This window comes from Triturus cristatus, chromosome 3_2 (genome assembly GCF_964204655.1).
Source record: "Triturus cristatus chromosome 3_2, aTriCri1.1, whole genome shotgun sequence".
Classification (NCBI taxonomy): domain Eukaryota; kingdom Metazoa; phylum Chordata; class Amphibia; order Caudata; family Salamandridae; genus Triturus; species Triturus cristatus.
Window position 1 is genome coordinate 672,432,918 of NC_140584.1, and position 19,243 is coordinate 672,452,160.

General features: G+C 50.0%; 1 protein-coding gene and 1 long non-coding RNA gene across 6 annotated transcripts in view; one reads left to right on the forward strand and one right to left on the reverse strand.

Moving 5' to 3' along the window:
• Positions 1 to 8,020, reverse strand: part of LOC146857938 (uncharacterized) — a 70,877-nt gene extending 62,857 nt beyond the window's left edge. For both annotated transcript variants that reach the window (XR_014979631.1, XR_014979630.1), the window contains exons 1-2: positions 7,416 to 8,020; positions 2,033 to 2,358 (exon numbers count right to left, since the gene is read on the reverse strand). This is a non-coding gene — a long non-coding RNA (uncharacterized LOC146857938). The remainder of the gene's footprint in view (positions 1 to 2,032; positions 2,359 to 7,415) is intronic.
• Positions 8,021 to 8,531: 511 nt separating this feature from the next.
• Positions 8,532 to 19,243, forward strand: part of SATB2 (SATB homeobox 2) — a 390,132-nt gene continuing 379,420 nt past the window's right edge. For 2 of the 4 annotated variants that reach the window (XM_085648674.1, XM_085648676.1), the window contains exons 1-2: positions 8,532 to 9,133; positions 11,065 to 11,304. In XM_085648674.1, the coding sequence (XP_085504800.1) occupies positions 11,127 to 11,304 (178 nt within the window). In that variant the 5' untranslated portion in view covers positions 8,532 to 9,133; positions 11,065 to 11,126. The remainder of the gene's footprint in view (positions 9,134 to 11,064; positions 11,305 to 19,243) is intronic. The other 2 variants (XM_085648677.1, XM_085648675.1) reach the window with 2 other exon arrangements.

Sequence of the window (19,243 nt, forward strand, 5' to 3'; positions counted from 1 at the left end):
GCCCGGCAGGTGCCCGCGGTGCACACTACGAGCTCGGGCGCGTGCACTCACGTGCCAGGAGATCGGATAATACTAGGCAGCAATTAGTCCGGAGCCTGCGATCAATGCAGTGAACGGAGCGCCGAGCTGACCCCGGCCCCTCCCCCCGTCGGGCAGCCCTGAGGGGTTCCACCGGGACAGCCCTTGGCGGCCTCCTCCAGGGCCCAGCGCCGGGGGTAACGGCTCTCTCGGAGGGAGGAAATGCCCGACCACTGGCAAGCGCGAAGCAAATACCCGAGGAAGGATCTTCCATCCCTGTCACGAATGACACCATGTTTACAAATCTGTGTGATGAATGGCACTTGATTACACGTACTATTACCATTGTTGTTATAATTATGTTTTATCATTATTATTAATATCGTTTTTATTATTATGTTTATTATCATCATCGTTATTATTATTATTGATAAAATAATAAATAAAAATTATGATGAAAAAAACGATAATTATATGTTTAGCAATAACAGTAACAAGAAGAAAGTGGTACTGCTAGCAATAGAATTGTAAGAGTGCTCTCACAACAGACGTGGTGCCCTTTCCATTTCCTGTCAGCTAGTTCTTGCAGTGACGCTCCTTCCGCCGCCGTGGGGTCTGCAGCTGCAGCCGAACCGGGGCAGGGGTGGAAGCACTCGCCGGAAGCGCGCGCACCCACCCATCTTCCTCCTCCTGTACTCGAGGCAGGGAGCGCCGACCACGCCCATTCCGTCATTATCAGGGTTTGGGTGGCAGGTAATGGGGGGAGGTCTTACAGGTGCGGCCCAGGCTAAGGCCCCCTCTCTTGAAAGGGGCTCCCCTCGATGTCTTCACAGCGCTGTCCTTCCTGCAGCCCAAGCTCGCAGCTGCTGTCGGGGGTAAGCACAACCCCTTCTAGCAGCCCAGCAACGAAAATAAACGCAGCTTTATAGAAGTTTGTTGACAAGGTGCCACCCAGTGCCGCAGAGAACACGGCTCGGCAGGGAGAAGGCCGAGCCCGCGCATGAAATATTCAAGACAACAGCTTTCCCTGGCCGCGTTCAAGCGGCCCATGCATTATTGAAAGCCACGGCAGCTGTATGGCAGGCGGCTCTTTACAGAGGGGATGCTCTGAGCGTACCTGGGATAGCGCCCCCTTACAGCCCAGGGCTGAGCCCCCTCCGTGGGAAGCACCCGACTAAACAACCGAGCGAGAGGGCGAAGGCGCGCCGAGAGCAGCAACGATCAATGACACAGCAGGGCCGAAAATCAGCAAACACCTAATACGTCAGCACAGGGTGCCCCCCGGCTTGAGAGAAAATAAGTGACATATCCCCACCTACGGCACCAGCACGAATAAACGAGACTCTACAGTGCTGTCTAAAGACCCACAACATATCCCCTACTCTACAGACAGGAAAGAGCAGCGTCCTCGTCGGAGAAGAACCACCGACGTAGGAGAGCACGTGTAGCACTACTCCTGCGTGCAGTACCCAGGGCCGGGCAATGGCTGTGAGGCAGTCACCGGGCCCTAGCAGTGAGCTGAACTGAGATGAAACCCTCAAAGTAAGAGAGACGTGGGTGGACAGAAACTGACAGGACGGCCGACATGGATAGACAGATGGACGGGTGGTTACATTAATAGGCAGACGGATGGATTGGCAGGCGCACACCGGTTGAAAGGAAGCTAGTTAAACGGACACACAGGTTGAGGTATAGATAGGCGGCAAGACGGATAGTGCCAGACAGGTTGAAACATTTTAAGACAAATATTAAATTACCGTAGACTAATGGGCTAAGAAAGGGATGGGCAGACGAGAAGAGAGAGGGTAGGTAGGGGCGCAGTTATCAGAAGACATAGGGGTGGAGTAGTCTCAGTCAGTGGTAAACACATGGGCTCTCAGGGGGACAAGTGTCCCAGAGTTTTCGTAACACTGTGCCACCAACAGTCTCAAACCGACGCGGGCAGGAATCGGCATAAACGGAAGGTCCCTGTGACCTGCGCGCAGCCGGAAGTGTCAGTAAAAGGACGCGTTACCTGTGAGCGGGGTCCTGCCAGCTTCTCCTGGAGTGCAGTGGGCGGCAGAGCGCCTGTCACCAAGGATAGACGAGGGTCAAGGGAGCCCCCACCCAGCGACCTCCGCCGGACTCCCTGTCCTCTTTCATATTTACCGCTTCCGATCCGTCTCTTTCAACCTCCCCACCCCTAAAACAGACGCCCTCCTCCCGGTCCCAACCATTAAACATGTTCTCCAAGCAATGGCGCGGGTTCCTTCGGCTGCTTCAAGGGGTGAACCCCCCAGTTCCGGTGCTCCCGCAGGCCCCTGTGGCTTTTCCCGGCACCCAGGCGTGTGCTGCATTTATCTAAGGAAAAAATGAACATTATTCGTCGTTAAGGAGGGGAGACCTTCTGGGGCCCCATGAGCTACTGCTGTCCCGTTGCTGAGCTCCTGGACTGTCGCTCGTTCTCACTCTAAAATCCCTCACTACCTCACACTCAAATTCGCTCGCACCCTGTCTCACTCTGCAACTCTCCGACCCTAACCCCGCCATCTCCCTGACAATGTCTCACTCTGCAACTCTCCGACCCTACCTACCCCCCAGCTCCCTGACAATGTCTCACTCTGCATCTCCCTGACCATGTCTCACTCTGCAGCTCTCCGACCCTACCCCCTTCATCTTCATGACAATGTCTCACTCTGCAACTCCCTGACCATGTCTCACTCTGCAACTCTCCGACCCTACCTCCCCCTGCATCTCCCTGGCAATGTCTCACTTTGCAACTCCCTGACCATGTCTCACTCTGCAACTCTCCGACCCTACTCCACTGCATATTCCTGACAATGTCCCACTCTGCAACTCCCTGACAATGTCTCACTCTGCAACTCCCTGACCATGGCTCACTCTGCAACTCTCCGACCCTACCTCCCTCTGCATCTCCCTGCCAATGTCTCACTCTGCATCTCCCTGACCATGTCTCACTCTGCAGCTCTCCGACCCTACCCCCTTCATCTTCATGACAATGTCTCACTCTGCAACTCCCTGACCATGTCTCACTCTGCAACTCTCCGACCCTACCTCCCCCTGCATCTCCCTGGCAATGTCTCACTCTGCAACTCCCTGACCATGTCTCACTCTGCAACTCTCCGACGCGACCCCCCCCATCCCCCTGGCAATGTCTCACTCTGCAACTCCCTGACCATGTCTCACTCTGCAACTCTCCGACCCTACCTACCTCTGCATCTCCCTGACAATGTCTCACTCTGCAACTCCCTGACCATGTCTCACTCTGCAACTCTCCGACGCTACCCCCCCCCCCCCATCTCGCTGGCAATGTCTCACTCTGCAACTCCCTGACCATGTCTCACTCTGCAACTCTCCGACCCTACCTACCCCTGCATCTCCCTGGCAATGTCTCACTTTGCAACTCCCTGACCATGTCTCACTCTGCAACTCTCCGACCCTACCCCACTGCATCTTCCTGACAATGTCTCACTCTGCAACTCCCTGTCCATGTCTCACTCTGCAACTCTCCGACCCTACAACACCTGCATCTCCCTGACAATGTCTCACTCTGCAACTCCCTGACCATGTCTCACTCTGCAACTCTCCGACCCTACCTCCCCCTGCATCTCCCTGACAATGTCTCACTCTGCAACTCCCTGACCATGTCTCACTCTGCAACTCTCCGACCCTACCTCCCCCTGCATATCCCTGACAATGTCTCACTCTGCAACTCCCTGACCATGTCTTACTCTGCAACTCTCCGACCCTACCCCCGCCCCCTGCGTCTCCATGGCAATGTCTCACTCTGCAGCTCTCCGACCCTACCTCCCCCTGCATCTCCCTGACAATGTCTCACTCTGCAACTCCCTGACTATGTCTCACTCTGCAACTCTCTGACCCTACCCCCCTGCATATCCCTGACAATTTCTCACTCTGCAACTCCCTGACCATGTCTCACGCTTGTCTTGCCTTCCCCTGCAGCCCTCTGGCCCTGTCTACACCCATCTGGTCCCGTCTCACTCTGCACCCCTCTGCTCCTGCCTCACTCTGCACCCCTCTGGTCCTGCCTCACTCTGAACCCCCTGACCATGTCTCATGCTTGTCTTGCCTTCCCCTGCAGCCCTCTGGCCCTGTCTATACCCATCTGGTCCTGTTTCACTCTGCACCCCTCTGGTCCTGCCTCACTCTGAACCCCCTGGCTGTGTTTCACTCTGCACCTCTCTGGTTGTGTTTCACTCTGTACCCCACCTAACCTGCCTCACTCTGCACCCCTCTGGTCCTCCCTCACTCTTCACCTCTATGACCCTGTCTCACTCTGCACTCCTCTGGTCCTCCTGCCTCACTCTGCACCCCTCTGCTCCTGCCTCACTCTGCACCCCTCTGGTCCTGCCTCACTCTGCACTCCTCTGGTCCTCATGCCTCATTCTGTACCCCTCTGCTCCTGTCTCACTCTGCACCCCTCTGCTCCTGCCTCACTCCGCACCCCTCTGATCCTCCCTCACTCTGCACCCTTCTGGTCCTGCCTCACTCTGCAACCCTCTGGTCCTGTCTCACTCTGCACACCTCTGGTCCGGCCTCACTGTGCAACCCTCTTGTCCTGTCTCACTCTGCACCCCTCTGGTCTGGCCTCACTCTGCAACCCTCTGGTCCTGTCTCACTATGCATCTCTCTTGTCCTGTCTCAATCTACACCCCTCTGGTCTGGCCTACTCTGCACCCCTCTGGTCTGGCCTCACTCTGCAACCCTCTGGTCCTGTATCACTATGCACCTCTCTTGTTCTGCCTCACTCTACACCCCTCTGATCTGGCCTCACTCTGCACCCCTCTGGCCCTGCCTCACTGTACACCCCTCTGGTCTGCCCTCACTCTGCACCCCTCTGGCCCTGCCTCACTCTGCACCCCTCTGGTCTGGCCACACTTTGCAACGCTCTGGTCCTATCTCACTCTGCATCCCTCTGGTCTAGCCTCACTTTGCAACCCTCTGGTCCTGTCTCACTCTGCACCCCTCTGGTCTTGCCTCACTCTGTAACTATCTGGTCCGAACTCACTCTGCAGCCCACTGGCCCTGTCTCACTCTTCACCCCTCTGGTCCTATCTCACTCTGCACCCCTCTAGTCTAGCCTCACTTTGCAACCCTCTGGTCCTGTCTCACCCTGCACCCCTCTGGTCTTGCCTCACTCTGTAACCCTCTGGTACGACCTCACTCTGCACCCCACTGGCCCTGTCTCACTCTTCACCCCTCTGGTCCTATCTCACTATGCACCTCTCTGGTCCTGCATCACTCTGCACCCCTCTGGTCTGGCCTCACTCTGCAACCCTCTGGTCCCGTCTCACTCTGCACCCCTCTGGCTCTGCCTCACTCTGCACCCCTCTGGTCCTGTCTCACTCTGCAACCCTCTGACCCTGCCTCACTCTGAACCCCTCTGGTCTGGCCTCACTATACACCCCTCTGGTCCGGCCACACTCTGCAACCCTCTGGTCCTGTCTCATAATGCACCCGTCCCTTTCAGTTTCATTCTGCACCCCCTGGTCCAGTTTCTTTCTGCATCTCTCTGGTTCTGTCTGAATCTGCGCCACTTGGGTCCTCACTCACTCTCCACCTCACTAATCCTCTCTCACTTTGCACCCCACTGGTCCCGTCTCATTCTGCACTCCTATGGTCTTGTCACATTCTGCACTCCGCTGGTCCTGTCTCATTATGCATTTCTCTAGTTCTGTCTCACTCTGCACTTCACAGGTCCTCTCTCACTCTGCACCCCTCTGGTTCTGTCTCATTCTACATCTCTCTGGTTCTGTCTGAATCTGCACCACTTGGGTCCTCACTCACTCTCCACCTCACTAATCCTCTCTCACTTTGCACCCCACTGGTCCCGTCTCATTATGCACTCCTATGGTCTTGTCACATTCTGCACTCCTCTGGTCCTGTCTTATTATGCATCTCTCTAGTTCTGTCTCACTCTGCACTTCAAAAGTCCTCTCTCACTCTGAACCTCTGGTCCTATCTCATTCTGCACGTCTCTGGGTCTGTCTCACGCCGCGTCTCTTATCCAGTGTCACACCCTCTCTCCGGTTGCTCTCTGCACCTCTCTGGTCTTGTTTGACTCCACAGCTGCATCCTTGTGCCTCACACTCCACTCCGGTTCTTCCTCTCGCGGGACTCCTCTCATTCTGTGTCACTTTCTCACCCCGCATCTGTAAATCTGCACCTTCCGGGTCTATCTCTGCGTGCACGACTGCCTCTCGCCCTGACTCGTTTTCAGCTCTCTTGCACCATATTGTTCCGTTCTCGCTATACTCTCCAACGGCCCCGTCACATTCTTCTCCACTTTCTCACTGTAACTCCCCTTGCCCCGCACCTGCCTGGCCTTTTCTCCCCCCAGGCTGTGTGGTACCGTCTCAAACATCGCACTCAGTCTCGGCGTCACTCTGCTTCTCTCTGATCCTCAACACTTCTCTCCTGTTTGATCCCTACTCTGAACCTCTCAGGATCTGTCTCACTCAGCATCGACAGTCCTCTGTCTCAGTCTGCACCCCTCCTCTGCCTCAGTCTGCACCCCTCCTCTGCCTCAGTCTGCAACTCTGGTCTCGTGTGAATCTGTCTCTTTCTGGTCGTGGCGGGCCACGCGCCAACCCAGTCTCACTCTTCTGCTCCTGGCCGTCTCACACCGAATTCCTTTGCTGATGTTTACCCTGCACAGCTCGTTGTCTCACTCACTCATCTTGTTTCACTCTGCCTGTAACCCTGGTGCTGCCTGTCCCTGCATCAGTCTCCATGTGTGCACCGGTGCTCTGCATGCCCCTGACCCCGTCTCTGCTCTCCTCGGAGCCTCTCTCATCTCTCGCACCGCAGCCCCAGGGCCATCTCACTCTGCCGCCGCCGTGCAGTCGACCCCGTGCAAGCAACGAGCCCTTTACTCTCCCCTTGCCATCTCTACTTTGTTGCAGTCTCTGCCCTGTCAGTCTCAGCCCTCTCATCATGGTTACCGTCTCTGCAGTGTCAGTCTCAGCCCTCTCCTCAGTGCCACAGTCTCAGCCCTCTCCTCAGTGCCACAGTCTCTGCCCTCTCCTCCGTGCTACAGTCTCTGCCCTCTCCTCCGTGCTACAGTCTCTGCAGTGTCAGCCTCAGCCCCCTCCTCCTCAGTGCTACAGTCTCTGCAGCGTCAGTCTCAGCCCCCTCCTCAGTGCTACAGTCTCTGCAGCGTCAGTCTCAGCCCCCTCCTCAGTGCTACAGTCTCTTCAGTGTCAGTCTCAGCCCCCTCCTCAGTGCTACAGTCTCTGCAGCGCCAGTCTCAGCCCTCTCCTCAGTGTCAGCCTCAGCCTCTCTTCGTTGCTACAGTCTCTTCGGTGTCAGCTCTCTTCTAAACGCTTCCGTCTTCCCACTGTCAGTCTCAGACACACTCTGTGTTGAAGTCTTACCTGTGTCATTCGCATGTCTCTCCTCTCTGTTGCTGCCTCTCATTTGACAGTCGCCGTGCTCTCCTGTGTGAAGCAGTATTTTCTGCCCGCTCTCAGGTGACACTCTGTGGCAGTCTCTCACGAGTCAGCCTCGGCTCCGCTCTTGCTCCTGCGCCATGTGCAGCTTTGTCGGAGTCTTCGAGCGGCTGCACTCTCTTTCAGCCTGTCTCTGTGGGGCTTCTCGTGCTTCGACCAGAGAGCTCCTCCTGCAAGGCCCCTGTCGGCAGCGGCGTCTCTCCTCTCGGACTCAGCTGCACTCTCTCCTCAGTGCCGGCCTCTCTCTGGGCTGCGCCTCTTCGTCTGGAGTGGACTCGCCTGGTGGTGCTCTCTCTCTCTCGCCCACTCTCAAGTGTTTCTCTATTTGTACGCGGTCTCCTTGCTGATTGCTGTGCTCTAATGGTCACCCCTGTCCTTGCCATACCTGTCTCCTGCGGAGCACGCCAACTCTCCCCGTTTCTTAGTCAGTCCATCTATCCTCGTGCTGCCTCGTCGCTTCCGGTCAGCCCCATTCCCCCCCTGAGTGTATGCCTTCACTCAGGCCTGTATTTCTTCTGCCACCCAGGCCCCGTGGGAGCCCAACACGCCCATCCCGTCCCCCAGACCATCCCCATCCTCTGCCCCCCCCCCCAAAAAAAAAATTCTGACCACACTCTCCTTCCAGTCTTTCCCCTTTCTGTTTCCCTTTCGCTTTCTCCCTTCCTCTCTATTCCTGCCTATCTCCTGTCACTGCCGTTCTCACCCTTCTAGTCTCCCCCGCCCCTTTCCCTCTGCCTGACCCCCGTCTGCTTCCCTTTCTTTTCTCGACTCTATGTCCCCATCCCTCTCTTCTGCCCCGTCAGCCTGTGCTCCCCCAGTCCTTTCACTCTTCCCGTTCGCCTTCTCCTCTCCCCCCGTCTGCCTAACACACTCTTCTGCGCCCCTCCGCCCCTTTCTCCCCACCCCTTCCTGGCCCCTCCCTTTCTGCTTCTTTCTCTCACCTCTCTCACTCTCTGCCTCTCACCCTCCCGTACACCCTCCACCCCTCCCGTGCTTCTATCCTTCCTCCTCCGTCTCCCACTCCTCCTCCCCCGTCCCTCTGGTTCTATCTCTCTGCCCGTCTTTGCCTCTGCTCTCTCTCTCTCTCCTCGCGCCCCCTCCCTCCCTCCGCCCGCTCTCACCGTCTCCCTCTCAGCCGCGGTTCCTCCTGCTGGCACACACAGAGCGGCATTGCGAGGGACTGACACATGCATACCGCTCTCAGCGCTTGTGGGCACCGCACCACCCCGCACTGCCCTTTGTGCACCCTGTCCAGTTTCCTGTCCTCTTGCTGTCAGTTTGTCTCGCTGTGGTGTCCCTGTGAGGTGTGAGAGAACCCCCGCCCCCTCAGTAGGTGCTGACCTGAGTCCCTCCTGACCCCTCCCTCTTTTCTGCCAGTCTGGCCAGCTGAAGCCCTCCATCATCATCTTCGCCATCTCTGTGCCAGTAGTCAAAGGACCAGCTTGCAGGGGCAGGGCGAGCTCGGCGGGCATCCTTGGAGAGGCAAGCGCGGAGCCTGGAGCCAGAGCCGAGGAGGAAGGAGCCGGCCTCGGAGAGGAACTGCGGGCGGGGGGTCGATAAAGTTCTAGCCCTGGATTCAATACTCGTGACCCATGGACAGAGCATCCCGCCCTCGCAGCCAGTCTTCAGACAGACCGTGAGAAGTAAGTGGCTCCCGCAACCTCTCCTTAACCGAGCGGTGCCCTGCACGTACAGGCGCTGTGCTTTCAGCCTGCCCTCCCAGATGGCCGACGCTTTCCTTTCAGTTACGACTTCACATCAGGTTCACCACGGCACACGTTTTATGTATTCATCAATCCATTTATGCATGCACTGAAAATAAGTCCGATAGCGCCTGCAGGCAACCATTCGAGCTATTCAGGGCGCTTAAAACGCTGTAAGCCTACAATAGGAAAGTACTATTCTTTTGTTGAGGAAAAAAAGCTTATTGGACCCTCGTTACTCGTGTGTGAGGGTGAGCTGGCCGTAAAACGGCAGATGGTCTTATGCGTGGATCTGCATATGCACCCAAAAGTGGTGTTTAGACGGCATGTAAGCGCTTCGCTTTCAGCAAATAAGGAAACCGTGTCAACGTGTGATATGGCAATGTGCCCAGGATCACAGAGCTTAGCAAATGCGGGTGTGCAAATATACCTCCACCTCATGTGTCCGACATTAGGTAACCCACCCGCGGGACCACCTCTGTGGAGTGTGCCGCGTCAGTGCAGTGCACACAGCCAAGTGCACTGGAAGTTCGGGTCGGCGCACAACACGTGCTTGAAGCAGGACTGTATTCAGGTGAATGAAACGGGACGCTCTGGTGGACTCCGCGTCCTGCACAGTCAGTGACAGCGAGACGCCTCTTTTTGTAACAATAAACACTTGCACGAAGGCCGCGAAAGGGACTTCTGAGAGCACCGGGGGCGGCGGTTTTTATTGGTGCTTATCTGTCGGAGTGCAGGCAGCGATGGCCGATGAGGGGTTATTAAGTAACCGGACTGCCCATCGTGTATCTCTTCTCTATGGCTTTAAGGTGACTTGCACGTAAAGCCCGGCAGGTTTCTGCGCCTCAGCAGCTGGCGGTTGGGGCTTCATGCCGCCCCCTCCACCCCGTGTCTATATCCAATGAAAACAAGAGTCCTCGCTGCGCCGCCGCCGGTCTCTGAAGGTGGATGTGACGCAGACCTGGGAAGTGTCACCTAACTTCCCGGGGGGGGGGGGGGGGGGGGGGGTGTCATGAGACTGGGCGAGAGCTTCCTCTGCGCAGCCAGTATTTTCACCTGGGCAGAGATTGTGGTGATTCACGTGAGGTAGCGTGTAGTGCCTCCAACAGTCCCGCACACATCCTTTCTATTCACCTGGGCTTCTTGTCCTAAACATTCACCCGTTGAACTGCTTCCGAGGTCGACTTCTATCTAGCGTACTCTGACTAGAGTACGTTTTCTATTTCTAGTTCTCAGTGTTTCGCACCAGTGCTTAAACCAAACTCAAGGCGCCAAGCGCTAGACCCGCCTCTCACGCGTATGTGCCTTTGCTCGCTCGTGCACGGGGCCCGCGCTGCGCAATCTGGGTGGAATGGCAGCTCAGTGGGTTATTGATCCTTGACGCTGCTGCAGAAATCTGCGTGCAAACTCCAGGTCGCAGGTTTCATCTTGTGCAAAATCTGCTGTTCAGGAGCCCGAAGACTGATCATCAATTCCCGCATGCATGTTTTTTTTTCACTGAAAAAGCAGTTCAAGCTTATTGTTCAGTAAATTCAGACACCCCCCCCCCCCCCCCCCAAACTCCCCAGTTATGGGTTGCAGTGCAGTGAGTGCACTCCATTGCTCATACAATCCGCCGAGCTTTATGTTTAGTCAGACAAAGTGGTGAAGCGGTATAAGCAACACACACATTATTATTGTAATAGAAATCATCACAATGAGAACACATATAATTATCAACATTAGTATTATTACGGCTACTAATTTAATTATTAAAATTGGTCCAATTATTAACGATGGCGCTGCTGAAGTTATTTTATTATTATTTTTAATATGATGTCGCAGACTGGGTGAGCGTGCGTGCGCTGACTGCCTCTCCTCTTCCCCACTAGGCCCCTGCTCCTTCTACTGCGACCTGCCGGGGGCGAAGGTGCCTCCTCTGAGGAGCCCCACCATGGAGCGGAGAAGCGACAGCCAGAGCCCCTGCTTGAGGGAGAGCCCGGAGCGGCGGAGCAGCAGCAGCCCCGAGGGCCGGGGCCCTCCCCCGCTCAAGGCGCCCCGGCTGGAGCAGAACGGCAGCCCCACCGGGGCCCGGGGCCGGCCCAACGGCGCCATCAACAAGTCCCTGGCAGGTAAGTCTCTCGAGGCGCCTTGAGGCCCTTGCAAAGCACCAACCTAAAAACAAAGAGCAGCCGGGCGGATGGAGGTGCCAAGGTCCATGTGCCGAAGCTGTGTTTGTGTGTCTGCAGGGCTACACTACAGGAAGTGCGACGCAGGCTGGTAATCTCCCCACCCCTAGCCTCCGGCTCCCAGCGGAGTGGGTGGCATTGTGTGGGCACCTGTCACTGCCCCAAGCATGGAGCTGGCAGGTCCATGCCACAGCTAGCTGTTCCTATAGACGGCGCCACTCTTTGAGTGCTTCCCTGCCTCACATACGATGCGAGGTGGTTTGTTTCCTTTGCGAGCTGTCTCTTTCCTCTGATGTTCTGTTATTGTCTACTCGCACAGCGCTTAGGTAGACCCGGGGCCCTTCCAAGCGCTCAGAGTGGCCCAGAGATCTCATGCTTGTAGCAACCCTTGCGTTTTTTGAGAACTGCTAAACAAACAACGCGCTGCTTGTGTGATGTGTGAGTTAATATGCCCGCCTGTTTTAACACAGTAGTCCTTTAGGTGTTCGCCTGTTTCTAAGCGCTATTACATTGGTCTTCTTAGCTCATGGAGACACAAAGAGATTGGAATGACTAGAACTCTGTCAATAGGGTCAAGTGGGAAACCCAGCGCTAGAATTCAGGTGTGTTTGTCTCACAACCGCGGCCCCTTCCAATGTGTGGGAAACGAGCAGAGCATTCGCAACGGGGTCATGGGCGGTCTCGGTTTTCGTAGACTCTCTCTCTCTCTCTCTCTCTCTCTCTCTCTCTCTCTCTCTCTCTCTCTCCTTCGAGAGAGAGAGAGGGGAAGCAGTCAGTCTTCCCTTACCCCTTGTTATAGAAATTCTGTCGGCGGTGACTCGCGGCGTCGGCGAGTGCTGTTTAAAACATACACGCAAGCAGGCAAACTATATGTATTTAAAAAGTTCAAAACTCCACCAAACAAATACATTTTTAATTTAGGGAGCACCATTTTAAACGACGCATTCATATCGGCGCATAAACTTTAATATTACTTCGGTGAATGCATTTTTTCTCAGTCACAGTAACGGGAGTTCTGTGTTTAAAAACTATTAACAGTGGTGCGTAATTGTAATTCTGAACTCTCGCTCTACGTTTGTACAAAACTTAAAATAAGTCCGCACCTGTTTTTTTTATACCGCCATCAACTACAATCTGCGCCGAAAAAAAAATTGTACATGTGCAAAACCTGCATTTTATTCTGGCGTGCGCAGTGGCTTTGCGAAGTTGATGCATAGAATAAACTGCGCATCGCATTTCTTTTTAGAATAGTCGGGTGCTTTTCTGGTAAAGGCTGTTAATTTGGCGCGATAGAGAGATTTGGCAAGAAAAAAAGACCCCCTGCGTTGGGCAGGAGCGGGCCGGCCCTTCTCCAGAGGCTATTATTGCGCACGCGCACGCTCGTGGCCTGGATGGCTCAAGAAGAACAGGCCGAAAGGGTCCGCCGAGATTCAGGAGCACCGCCAGGACGGCGTCCTGCCACCTGAACCATCCAGGGAACGGTGGTCCGGATGCGGAGCCGCCAGGACTCGCGTGCCTGGCTTATGCCAGAGAAGAGGGGGAGATATTGTATCAAACCTTCCATAGGGGGTCTCACATACGTCCAGGATCGTTGCGCTTCTATTAGGGTTCTGGGAGGTGCTCATGAATGACATTTACACGCACACTCAATGTACATGAACTCGTGTAGGTAGTCACTGGGTACTTAACACGGATTCCTCCCCCAGGACATATGCCGCTCATCATTAAATGAAGCTACCAATCCTGCAGGGGACTCAGAACACTTTGAAATTACTCGTTTGCAGCCAGTGGCACCAAGGCTCTTTACAGGGTTCACGTGTCTGCCACCGAGGTCTGTGTGCACCCCGCAGGGCACGGGGTCACTGCTGGCCCGTGCCAGCTGATCTAAAGCTGAGGCAGAGGAAATACACAGCAATGAGCGGTCACCGCTTCTTTACAGCTCACAGAAGCTGCCCGGCTCCGGCGGCAAAACGATTATTATTGGGAACATCGAGCGTATTGGGAGCTTTATACGTGTCGCACGCGAGCGCTCTGTTACAAACCCACGGCGGCATAGTTATAGATTGCCACCAGCACTTTTTCTACTTTCGTCACTCATTTTTTTCTAGCGATTTACTGCTGTGGTTTGAGTTTTCCTTTTGAAAAGTTTTCGACGGAGCATTTTGTTTTTCTATTCGGAATTTAAATATTATTGCCCACTCCTCATTTTCGACTTCTATGCCAAACAGACCTCGGCCACCCATAAAGGCATGAATCCTGGGGTAGAAAGAGCATGTGTGTGTGTGTATATTTTTGGGTATGTGTTATTGCGTATGTGTGTATGTGTGTGTTTGAGTGTGTGTGTATGGATATGTGTTATTGTGTATGTTTATGTATATGTCGGTGTTTGAGGGGATTTGTGTGTTTTGTGTGTGTGTGTGTGAGAGAGAGAGAGAGAGAGAGAGAGAGATAGGGAGAGCGAGAGAGATTAGACAATGATTTCATTCTTGCAGTCTAGGGTCATTCACCCCTAAGAAGAGTTTTTGCTCCCTTGTGTGTATTAATGAAAGCAGGAGGATCATAATAAAAATAAAAAATCATATGGTATACAGACACGTGCACAAATGCATAATTAAACACAACACAAAAAGCATTACCATGTAAGATACCACACACTAGACAAAATGAACATTTTGACTACAACTCTAGACAGAACATCAGGCTAAGTGAACAGAAGTCGTCCCCTACCTGACGAGTGCTGCCTGAACTGCAGGGAAACACATCACCCTCTCCACTGAAATGCTGGCGAATCACAGCATGACATTGGGTGATGTTATACAGGTCTCTTGTAGATGCCTAATAGTTTATTCAAGTTTTTAATACTGGGGAATAGCCTTCTTATAAGAGGTGTCAGTTTTTACAGAGAAGCTGCTAAAATAAGGGATTTTCTTAGAATCATTCAGTGTGGCTATCTTTGAATCTAGGGTTAAAATGAGTGTCTGTGGAATCCATAATACACAACTCAGCCAGTGGACCACATGCTATTGGTGAGGCAGATCTGTAGTGTTTCCAACTCATAAAGGCTTTTTCTGTAAGTTATTTTATCTTATTCCTACCTTAGAAGTGATTTACTCAGTTTTCAGTTGTAGGATAAACTTAGTCATGGAAAAAGGACATGCGCTCAAGTTAGTTTATCTGAATGTAAAAGACTGTAGGTCATAATTGTTATGAAGACAGACCCCTATAGATGATACCTAAAGCCTCCAAAGATATCCCAATATAATCCTTAAAACAGCTAACTCACAGACTTAAAAAAAAATCCTGCAATATGGCTTATCATCAAAAGAAGCTGGCTTTTTGTCATTGCGAGTTCCAGATTATGGAACTCTCTTTGGATATCATCTGACTTACATTTAATAGTAACCCAGAGAATGAACGCTTTAAAACTATGTACCTGGGAGTCTGCCTCGAGAAAAGAAGGCGGTGGACAGATAGTCTGATACGTTTTACTCTTCCATTGATGATACTAAGAAATCTGAGGAAATGTCTCACACTCTTTTTTCTTTGTCCTTGATTTGGACTTCATCTTGTTATGAAAGTCATTCAATATTCTCTAAAAGGCATGTTCTATAAAAAAAAAAAACATGATCATGGTGAATAAAAAAACCTTTCCACCTGTTGTTTTACTCTGTGTCTCTGTGGCCACAAACCTTCAGCCACCAGGGATGGGACAACATTTTCTTTTTTTTTTCTTTTTTTTTTAAATATAAAAAGTGTGTTCACAGCTTTGTGTGTCTGACTTACATCTTTGAGACCTGGTTATGTTACATCAGAAGATATGCCCATGGTCTCTGTTACTAGTAATGTATTAAGAACAGGACTCATGTTTGCCAAGCTCAGGGCTACATTTTTCTATAGTGTGGCTTTATTAAAAACTTGTACTATACCACAGGTGTGCAGAAGCGACAACTATTTGCTTCTAGATTTTGTCCCAAAACTTATAATTGCTCTAACACTTGTTGATATTACATTTCATGTTATTGCATTTATAATATATTTTCCTGTTTATGATTAAACCATTTTTATTGGGTTTTATCAACTTTAGACATTAACAGTTGTAGCAGGATGAGAACAAAAACGGGTGGCATTCTTATTGAGGCATTAGCAGCTGTAGCAGGCTGAGAACAAAAAGAGGTAGCAATCTTCAGATACAGTTCAATTTATGCATTTTCCTGTTTTTTTACCACTTTTAAAGAAGTCGATATATTTTAATTTAGACATCAATGGAGACATGATATGTTTAAAATCACAGAAGAATTCAGTCACTTCGTCATCTGCTTGCCCTGCTGGGGAAAATAAGACATTCCTATGAATTGGAACTCCGCATTGAGAGGCAAGGATTGCGTCTTTAGTCACTGTCACCCAAATATTTATTGACAGTAGCAAAGGCATCCGGTAGCTGCAGTTATGCGACCTACTGTATTGCGTTAAAAAAAACTAGGCCTAAATTGTAATTCAACGTTCATAAAGTATATATATTATTTACAGATTGCTATTGCACATGAAGTACTTGCAACTACATTGCAATATAATTATGTTTATTAAATATGACCAAGAAACTTAATTTGTTTGATCAATATTAAATTTAATGACATATTTGTCAAATTAAGATCCATATGTTCATATTAGACTTAAGTGAATAATTTCCAAATAAATAATTAATCTTATTAGATGTCATACTCCCAGCACGTTACAATTGCTTATAAAATACATAGATCTAGAGAACAGCATGAAAGCATGATATGTATTGGAAATATAAATTTTTTTTACAGAGTTTTATATAGTGCGAACTTGACCCGAAGGTATCGGGTATCAAAGCGCTTACATAGCACCAGTTGCATTACATGAGGACACATTCATTTTTGTTAGGCACGGGGGAAATTTAGTGATTTGCCCAGAATCACAGGTTGTTCAGCGTCATTGCCGAGACTCAAACCCAGTTCCACCAGATTCGAGGTCGACCACCCTAGCCATTAGGCCAACTCCTCTGCATAAAGTGTAAGTAACGACAACCAAAACAATGCAGTTGCTTAGTGGCTACTATATTTCTGGGAGTGCAGTTAAGATTTTACTATTTTGATTAAATATTGGAAACATTGGGCTTCTGGGGTTCTCTGAGGGTATAGAGCTGTGTTGGAATTTTGCACAATTGAATGTAGTTTGTTGACTCTTTGAAGTGCACCCCTTCCAACATATTAAATGTGTCGAACCCAGCAGTATCCAAAGCACAGCATGTGTTATAAAATATAAAAATGTGATGTTGGAGGAGAACTGTATTGCTCTGGGTTTGCTTTCGCCAATGTATACAGCTCAAAGTGGTTATTCAGTTCCCCATACAGAGGAACTACGATGGTGGTCTCATAGCAGTTCCCATGAGGCAGATGGCACGTTTACCCTTAACTTAATGCTGCCATCGCGGGGGACAGATCTCCTTTAGCAGAGATGGCAAAGATCAAACAAAACATGCTATATTTTAATCACACTATCTCAGAGGTTCCACAGGGCTTTCATTTTAAGAGGAGTTCTCTACTGCAAGTGAGGGATATGGAAATATGGGTTTGATGTTTCTGGAGAATAGACACTAAAAGAACCTACAACAAGATTCTGCCACAGTGCCCAAGAGCTTTGTTCAAGCCCAGATCATAATTTAGGGCTCCACTTTCCTTGAAACGATCATGTGTGATTCATTCTCACAAGAGAAGCAACAGCTTTAACAACATGAAAATGGTCTCCTAAAATGTCAATAAGTTTGACATTGGTTGCCCACGTCCTGCTCTTGGGCAAGCCTCAGAAGACCATCGTTTGCATTATACGTGTCCCCGGAGTGTTCATTAGACACAAAGTGGGAGCAGGATGAACTCTTGCCATGCTATCAACATGTAGAGTCATTCACCACACTCCCACCGCCTACCGCATTCTCCTCATTTGGGATGTTTGTCAAACTCAAACACAAGGTCGAACTTTCTGGATGATTTTTTTTAAGATTTTGAAAAGTCGCCTTTTTCACAGATCCATTCATTGCCACATAAAGCAGAAGAGTTGCATTTGGGAGAAACTAATCAGATATTTAATATTTCCTCTGCACAGGAGAAATTGAATAAACTGCATTATTTTGGATTACCACATACACATTTTAATGCTTTTTAGGCTGTTTCCCCCCTAAATCATGGAAGACACAGTTTTTCCTTTCTACAGAAAATAAAATGCAGACTCTTGACTGCATGGAAAAAATAGTTTATTTCTTCTGGAGGAAAGTAATGAAATATTATAAATCTAGAAAGAATGCAGAACAAAAGTGGTAGCCTCCACGTCCAATTGATACTGATTTTATTTCTGTTATTTTTGGGCAGTTTTGACATCTGTTTTTGAACAGAATGTTTGTAGAGCTGGTTCTGGTGCAGGAGCTGAAGTGTTGCATAGATGCCTTCGCTCAACGTTTAATGACATCAACTGTAAGGATGGATTTTTTAAAATATAAAAACAGGCAAACATCGTTAACCTCCCATTTCCAGTTCTCCCTTTCAAACGTTTGCGATTGTGACATTCTGCTATGATCTTGCTTTGCAAATAAGTGTGTGAGAAATTTCTTTTGCAGTCCATGCAGTGTTTTGGCAAAAACATGGCATCCTACATGGAATTTTAGTATTCTGTAAATATACAAAGCAGTCAACGGCTTGACTTAGGAAGCCTTACGACAGAGTCAACCTTTGCAGCCACATCCCTGTGTTTTAAAAGGGACATGTGCATTTAGGGCTGAGAAACACACAATTATTGATTCCACTGCAAGAGTTTATGAAAAGCAAAAATGTTTCCTGAGAAAAATAAAAAGAATTTTAAATTATCACCAATGTGTTCATCAATTGTTCATAAACTCTTGGAAAGTGGTGGATTGAGGAAACTTTCGGCGGCAGACTGTGTGGGAGAGAAAAACGCCTATGTTTGCAGGGATCCAAATGTAAACAATAAAGTCTTTAGTCTCGATGGACTGTTGTGGTTTTTTAAACTACAAACCCTGCTGTCCTTGTTTGACAATTTAGTGAGTAAATTGAAACCATAGATGTGTGTTCCTTGAAGGTTGGCCGCTTCCATGCAATTATGTCCAAGGGGATCGGTCTCTGTTGAGGGTCTGAGGACAGATGAGGTCACTGCCAATACTAACATTCCCTTTTCAACATTCCGGTTCATTTTGACCCGTTTATAATTAATCGGTGATTGGGACAACACAATGTTGTGTGTGTTAACATGTGTAGTTATTGATCTTGGAGCTCAGAATTACAAAATAACAATCCACTGTAGACCATACATTCCAGGAAGAAACTTTTCTTATTCCTTTTCAACCAAGAAGTGTCTGCATGTTTGGTAGGAGGTTTCGGACGAGTGTTTCTTTGCTGTAGACAGGGAATATATGGATTAGGTGCCCACCTTTCCCCTTCCTTACACAGTCCCTAACCAAATGGTGTTTCATCCTGTTCTTCTTTGTTCATTGCTTCCTGATGGTTGTTTTAAATATGGAATTTGACTATTGACTGGAAAGTGGCAATTCTCTGTCCTCTTATGCGCATGATAATGTCAGAAAACCTAATAAACAAGTGTTTAAAACAGCCAAATTATTCAGAACAGGTTTATAGACTCTTTAAATAATAAAAACAAGTAAATATCTACTTTATTTCACATTGTGATTTATGTGGGTCTTTCAAATACATTTAAGCTCTCCAAATTCAGACAGGAGAGGGATCTGAGGAACGGGGAGACCCTGTCTTTGCAGGATCACATAATATGGTCTAACATGAAATCTGAAATAGGGACCCACATATGTTCATTTCACGAACACTATATTCTGAGA